Raw genomic sequence first — 8026 nt, 5'->3', positions numbered from 1 at the left:
GCTCTCTGACTTGATTAGTATCCTCCTTGCTCCGACTATGTTCCAAGTCAAGGAATCCAAAGTGGAACTTCAGCTTTTTCAACCTTTTGCTAGGATCCTCACCTGTCTTGAATGGATTGGTCTTTTCCCATTAACCCTGACCCCAGATGGTCGTCAATTTCTGTATCGAAAATCTGCCATATTGAAGAGCATTCTACTCATCGTTTTCATCTTTCTTTGCCTTCTGTGGGTTTTCAAGTTGCGGTGTGATACATTGGTCAAGTATTTGACACAGCCTTCCTTAATTCATTCACAGATCTGCGGCTTATGTGGGCTTTTACGACACACCAAATATATTTCTGATCGGAGTGCAACTGTCTAAGCAACTGGGTCTGTCTCAAACGGACTTTGTGGCCTTTTTCATCGTGTACCCTTTGGGTTTTTTTAACATGATATTCCACACCTTGGAAATGAAACGAGCTTACCATGGAATTAATGAAGTTGTTCAGAACTTGATCCCATGTTGCCGTAAAACTGGAGTGACCCAAAAGGATCTGAAAACCATATACAAAGATACTCGATGTATATTGGTGGGTTTTTTTATTTGTTTGCTAGGATCTTGGGCGTGTTGTTTTTTGTTTCAATACAGGATTGCGCAAGTCGTTGAATCTGGAGGGAAACGAATCAGCAATTTAGTTCTTTATGCAGGTAAGGAATGCATATTTTAATGGTTCTTGCAAGAGCTATCAACTTATCATGTGTTAAGTTTCATCATTTTTCATCAAAGTAAATCATTTGAAATTGCTACTTAGACACATGTGAACATTACCGCAAACCTGCTTGGCGTACTCCAAATTTACAATTAATCACCTAAGTTTTAGATAGTATATAATTCTATTGTTTTTGATCTGATTTGATCCCTCAGGATTGTGGAGTGTTGGCACCGTTATTGGAATGTTTTCCCCAAATCAAGCCGTCTCAATCTTTTTTAGTGTGTACATTACCAATGTCATAAACCTGTGCATGAGAAAGTTTTCCACCATGATGCAGAAGGAACGAAAAGAATATCCTGAAATGAAAAAGACAAAGATAAGCGTTGTTCCCATTCCTAATACATCCGATCTCAATACTACCTTTCCTCCCAATGTCCAAACCCGTGAAGCAGAGGAACTGGGCACCATGATCCATCAAATCTTAGAGGGTGTTAGCCATACCTTTGGTCCTCTTTTCTTCATGAACCTTGGCTATAGTTTTCTTTGTGTCATTGTGTTCAGTTTCTGCTCCATCAATCTCATCTCTCCCATTGTTGGGGGAAATTTCAATATTCCCGCCTTGGTTTTCGGAGGTCAATGTCTATTCCTGTTGACCCATGCCTCACATATCAATGAAAGATTGTACCAAGCGGGACAAAAGTTAAAAGACAGTTCTTCGAAGGTGGGCATATTACTACAATAATGATTTTGATACAACATGCCTATGTACATTGAGTCGCTCTCATTGTCATTTCAGATTGGGCAATCCCTGACAGAGCTCTATTTAGAGGATTATGACCTGATGACAAAAAGTGAGCGAGCCAGATTCAAGGATGTGCGGAGTCGCTTCCAGAATGTCACTCCGATTCGGCCTCATAACTTCATCGACCTCGATGTCAACACATATTTGGTGACCAATGGTTTGATCATAACCTACGTGATCGTTTTACTTCAATTCAAGATTGGAGAAGATCCAAATGAAGGGTCTCGAGTATTCAATTGCTCCGATTTCAATTCTTCTTTGTTTCAAGTTGAGAACTAATTGGAATTGTTCACACAGTATTCTTATTGTTATTTTTTCGACCAAATTAGAGTAATGATTGACATTGAATCTTTAAACACAAAGTACTTTTAGTCTTTTTTTGCTTTTCTCAATTTCAATTTGTCATCTTGATGAATAAAACCTGAATTTTTTTTATAGCGTCTTAGGACCATTCGTTTTAACGTTTTAATTTTCGATCAGGGCAACATTTAGAGTTCAATAAGCTTTTTAATTGTAACCAGAATGGGATGATATGACGTTTCACACCAAATTAATTCTTAAATTTACGAAAAGCAATTGTGCGTGCTCCTTTTCGACGAGCAGTGTCAAGAGCTAGTTGTTCTTAAAACTTACTTAACATGGCTTCCCCTTTATGTTTTTGCAATAGGAGATAATTATTCTTTCCCCGTCTGGCGTTGTTCCAAGAAAGTTAATGATGATTGTGTGAAAAGTGTGAGCCAACCCACAAAATAAATGTCGACATTATGGCGTTTCCATTCCAAATGGAGCTTCTCCTTTCCCTTTAATTGGGAGTAATTGTGCCCTAGTTGGTTTGCATTTACAAAATGCCTATTAAGAGCAACGAAAATAATTTGAGAGTAATAGTATTGGGGAGAGTCCGTTGATTTTTGGACTTTTTGCCGGATGGAGGGTGATCTTGTGTATCTATTGCTAGAATTTGTGCAGGTGACATCAGAGCGCACCATCTTGTGATCAGGTTTGTTCTTCTGTGATTTCGGGTGCTCAGATTGTAACGGTAGGGAAGCTCTAGTTAACTGGGGCTTGAAGTAGGACCGTTTTAATATTGGTTTTTCCGCTCTGTCTCAAACTGATGGGATCAAGTAAATAATCACGGGAGGTTGCGACTAAGGCTACCAATTCACATTTTCAGTGGCATATGGCATCACTAGCGGACCATCGGAAACCCCGGAAACCCGTTAGTGAGTCACAAAAAGTAACCCTGAATTTTCTTCGCTCAAACCAGGGTTGCTTTTTTGGTCAAAGCTAACCTTTTACCTGTGATGGACAGGGCGGTGCTCTGACTTTTGTAGCTTTCTGGCAATCCTGATTTTGAAAATTTATTTGACGCCATCACAAGTGTTTTGATAATGTCTTTAAATGCGAGGTAGGAGTTAAACAAACTCTAGCGGCCAAAAAAGGAAAAAGAGCGTTAGTAGGGAACAACCATAACTTTTTTGCTTCATTAAAAAAAAGACAGATACAAACAAAAATGATTGAACTTCTTACGAATGATTCTTGTGAGTTTATGAGAGATTGCAAAATAAAAGTTAAAAGTGATGAGTAGAGACTTTTTTAGTGTGTAGTTGAAATATCTTGTCATTTTGGGGCATTTTTAAATATTCAGGTGGTTTTGACCAAATTTCCGAAGAAATGACAGTTTTGGTGTCTAATAATCCTAAAGTCGGACATTTTTCTGTCAAATGTTTTTACCAAAGAACATTCATGTTCTTAAAAAGATAATGCATCTTGGTATATATGTTTCACTTTAATACTTTGACGAGTCATTTGCTACGTTCGTTTTTGCTTAAGAAATTCAGCCCTGCCTCCAGTGGTGCAGTTTTTTGTTGCAATCCTGAACTTCTAAATGAACAAGACTGTTCATGAAGTTCAACTTTGCATCACATTTATCCAAATCTTGGCTACGTTTTTTTCAGCAGATAAAGTGCAAAAAATGAAAAACCACTCTTTCTCTAACTAGTCTTAAAAAAAAGAGTGTTAATAGTTCGTGGCATCTGTAATTTAGACCTTGGGAGGAGGATGCAGTTTAAGAAGTTGCAATATTAGCTTTAGCAAAGTTTGCAACACTCAATTTGAGATTTTATGCCACAAGTACACCAAAATAAAAGTGCAAAGAAAATAATCCATTTAGTACAGCCTCTTTTCAACACAACTGGACACTTAACTTCAAAAGTAATTGATCGTTGACAAATTCATTAGATAAAGTGTTGTAAACTTGACTATTTAGTAACACTATTTTGGCTCAATTGAAAATTAATCATAAAAACTCAGCAGTGTAATGAGTCTCAAGTTTCACACTAACAGTTGATTAAAATAACAATGGCAATTTATAATATCTGTGAATCGAATGTTTTCGTTTTCTTTAATTATTGGGCCTGTTTTTTTTATAATCTTAAAGCAAATATTATTTCTATATTTCACCAGAAGCAGTTGAATATTTTTAGTTTCTCTAGTGATGAGAGTTCTGATGTAGCAGTTAAAAGTAATGCTGCCACACAAATCACTGAACTGATTTTCTTTCAGAGGAATCTAGTCCAACTTCTTAACCCATGCTCTTTAGCATCAAATTTGATATTTGAGTCGTTCAAACAATAAACAACCTTTATTGGATTGTTGTTGCAGCCTATCACCATATAGAACCATCAATAGGAGTAATGGGATCAAATGATTATCACAATTAAATTAAGGGTACCAGAAAGCTTGGAAAGTAAAGACAATGGCTGATTTCCAAGTAATGAGTTTTTATCAATCAAAAAGATTGCCTTAGTGTGATGTGAGAATTATCAGGGTGATATTTTGAGGCAAGCTAATGGTTTCCCAACATGCTGTTTCTAATGTGATATCATTGGAAAGAAAACATCTCTAGTAACATTCTTCTGTGATTATATATTTGATGGCATCAATGATCCAGTTCTTTTTGGACTTTTTATGTTGCTGAATGTCTCATTAAAATTTACCACGATTTCTTGCTTGATAACTTGTTCAGGATAAAGCTTGCAGAGTTGGGAAACAGTACTGTTAACATTTTAACATCAATTGCTGTCTAGCTAACGCTGCCTTTCGTTTTTTTGCCGCGTGATGTCTCATTATGAAACAGGCAGTCCCTAAAGTCCTTTTCATTTTCATTTACCATCTCTTCTTGCGGACAAACAAACGGAAAAGAACGAGAACTCGCTCAAAGATGCCTGATTTAACCTAGGTAATTTTCCTTGACCAAGTTATTGTTGATACATTCTAACACCATAAATAGACCACAAACTCTTTTGATAGACCTTTCCAATCCTTAAAGGGTAAATTTCGAAACACATACTACCTTTCAATTGAAAAAAACAAGGAGCTATTTATTGTATACTTGTAGCATACCACCGACTTTTTGTGGTCATCTTCCACCATTAAATTACTCCGAAAAACTGATTTTAAGGATGGATGGATGGATGGATGGATGGATGGATGGATGGATGGATGGATGGATGGATGGATGGATGGATGGATGGATGGATGGATGGATGGATATGGATGGATGGATGGATATGGATGGATGGATGGATATGGATGGATGGATGGATGGATGGATGGATGGATGGATGGATGGAAAAAACCTTTCGAAAGGCAATTTTTTTATCAAAAGTGAATCATCAGGTGGGTTATGGTATAGTTCATAGAACGGGGCAAAACATACCGTCAAGTAGTAATCGGTTTCAGCCAGCATAAGACCGCACAGATTGAAATTGGCAAAATAAAGGACCTTTTTGAGAGCAAAACATTCTCATTATGGTAGTGCCCATCGATGTTTTTTTTTCAAATTTTATTCCTCAGCTTTCCCTATGTTCATTATACTTATCATCTTGTGTACCGTGAATAACATATTTATTGAATACCCATTGGGAAATGTTATGATCACTTGCAAGTTCATCTGATTAGAAATCGAAATCAAAATATTTGTCAAACCGTTTTGATCGGATAGTTTCAAGTATAGACAGCTCAGAGATGAACTGTTTGTCAAATACCAAACATTTCCGAAATTGTTAAGCAAAGTTTGTAACAGAATTTTTCTTGTGTAGACGCACCATTACCTCGAAGTAAAGGCTTGGACATTAGTCAAAATAAGAATCCATTTGCCCCATTGATCGGAGTATTTTCATACTGAATAACGTCCAACCACCAAACTCCGAGGTAATGTCACAAAAAACTCGCCTCAGTACACACACAAAATATCAGTCAAAGCGAAGCTTCTACTTCTGGACTTGAAAGAAAATCTTTATCTTTATTTAACGTTAAGTTAAATGAAGAAGGTTTTTTTAATTTTGTTTTTGCTTTTTTTTAGCCAAGAAGGATTTTATCTTCCTTTGTAGGATTCCCTACGAATATTTGGGTGAAGCAAATTAAATGATGAATGAGCCCGAGAGAGAAAGAAAGTTGGACTTCATTGCTCGAACTAGCCAGTCTCACTACCCACCTTCAATTGAATGTGCTTATCAAAGTTTCCATTATGTTGGAGGATTCCATTTAGATCTTTCATAGATGAGACCTGCATTATCTACGAGTGGAGTATTCAAAGGTATTGACCCAAATGTCATTGAGCGGAATTGGAATTTCATTCCGTTAAAGGTCATATTACTCTCAAGAGTAGATTTTTTTTCTAGGTCTATTGCCAGGCTTCTGGAATCTCGGCCATTCCTACCAGACACCAAAGGTGGATTTACACTACGATGGAAAACCAAGATTGAATCCTGTTTGAGGCTGGAGGTAGGACTAGTGCTGGGCGACCTCAGTCTTTCACTTTACTGAAGTCGAACAAAAAGACTCATATTGCAAAAAACCGCGCCAGCACTATTCATACATCCATCCTCAAACCGGATTCAATCCTGATTTTCCATAGTAGTGTAAAGCCGCCTAAGTTAGTGTCGTCAGCATAGGAAGAGAGACTGGCAGGAATACTACGCTTTTGAAGTGGGGCAACGATTATTATAAAACAGGAGGGGGCGTAGGATGGAGCCTTGGGGAACGCCTGACTTGACATTATGAATGTCACTAAGTGACCCTTCAACCTTCATTTTTTACCTCTGATCATGAAGAAAGCTTCTTATCCAATCGAGAACCTTCTTTTGGATCCCAATGGAAAATGTACCTATACGAAATCTACGGAACACGAGAATCATTTGATATGAAATTGGATACAATAGATGTTGACATAATTGATGCAACGGATGTGTTGCTCTTCGCAAATGTTTTATCAAACATGGGTAGGAAATAATAAAATACTGATATCTACCCATCGATCCCATTGACAAGTCCATCGATCAAATTGCTTTATACTCAATTCTTCAATAACTAGACTCTACATTTGAGTTTCCACAAGACCAAAACATTTCATTGGTTTGATAACGTTAAAAATAATAATATGGTATCCCGATAAGGTACAAAACAGCAAGATATGAAAGTAAGTTATTGTGATTGAAAGTCATTCATGTCTCGTTCAAGCAACCTGGTAGACGATTTTCCAAATCCACCGACAATCCAACTGACCAAAACACATTAAGAGATTTGTCGACAAAAGGAGTGGTAAAAAGCCACAATATGAACTGCAATATTGCCGTTTGGCAATAAATTTTACCACAAACGAAAGAAATGCAAATCTTTGACGAGACAGTGAAAATAATTCAACAAATTCAAGTTTGCATTCCGACTATTACTCTTTGATTTCTATTGTTTGGGAGAATGATCAGTTGGGCCAGGAACACAATTCACTAAAGAATATTAATCTACAGTACATCTTAAGAACTTAATCGATGATTTTATCATTGAAAATCAAAATTGAGCCTTGAATTATATCATATGGCCGCCAATCTAGGCCAGGACTAGATTGGACGAAATATTTAAAGAGAGTAAATCTTACAACATATCCTTCATTTTGAAAAACAAAACGGTAAAAAACGCGCTTTCCATGTTGTGGAAATGCATGTTTTCCCGGAAGCTAAGAATGATCACATTTGTGAAACTTTTGACATCACTCGCCATTGGCATTGCAAGAACGAACATCTATTGCTGATTTTGTCCCAACAGAAAGTTTGCTTAATCAATTAGCCCATTTTACAAAAATGCTTACTAATAAGGTAAGGACATTGAGCAGGTCTCATCCATGAAGGATTTAGGTGTAGTCCTCCAAGATAATGTAAAGTTTGATGATCATATCCAGTTGAATGTTGGTAAAGCTTTTCAAACATGTGATTGGATATATCGCACGTTTAAGTCCAGATATAGCACCACGATGCTAACTCTGTACAAGTCGATTGTTCAGCCACATCTTGAATATGCTTCACCCATTTGGGCTTCAATGAGTTCAGCAGGTTTGCAAAAGCTCGAGCAGGTCCAAAGATGTTTCACTAGGAACATCATAGGATTGAGAGAGCTCTCGTATTGGGAGAGACTAAAAAAGTTGGGACTGTACAGTGTTCAGAGAAGGTACGAAAGGTGTCTGATACTGTACGTCTTC

The 8026-nt window shown here is 37.1% G+C and overlaps 1 protein-coding gene across 1 annotated transcript; it reads left to right on the top strand.

The window, feature by feature from the left end:
• Positions 1 to 1849, top strand: LOC131893279 (uncharacterized). The gene is made up of 4 exons (XM_059243260.1): positions 1 to 225; positions 296 to 687; positions 905 to 1413; positions 1489 to 1849. Exons 1-4 carry the CDS (start codon positions 38 to 40, stop codon positions 1771 to 1773), a joined length of 1374 nt encoding a protein of 457 aa, XP_059099243.1. The 5' UTR covers positions 1 to 37; the 3' UTR covers positions 1774 to 1849.
• The last annotated feature ends 6177 nt before the right edge of the window (positions 1850 to 8026 follow it).

This window comes from Tigriopus californicus, chromosome 2 (genome assembly GCF_007210705.1).
Source record: "Tigriopus californicus strain San Diego chromosome 2, Tcal_SD_v2.1, whole genome shotgun sequence".
Classification (NCBI taxonomy): domain Eukaryota; kingdom Metazoa; phylum Arthropoda; class Copepoda; order Harpacticoida; family Harpacticidae; genus Tigriopus; species Tigriopus californicus.
This window is presented reverse-complemented; position numbering and strand designations above follow the sequence as displayed.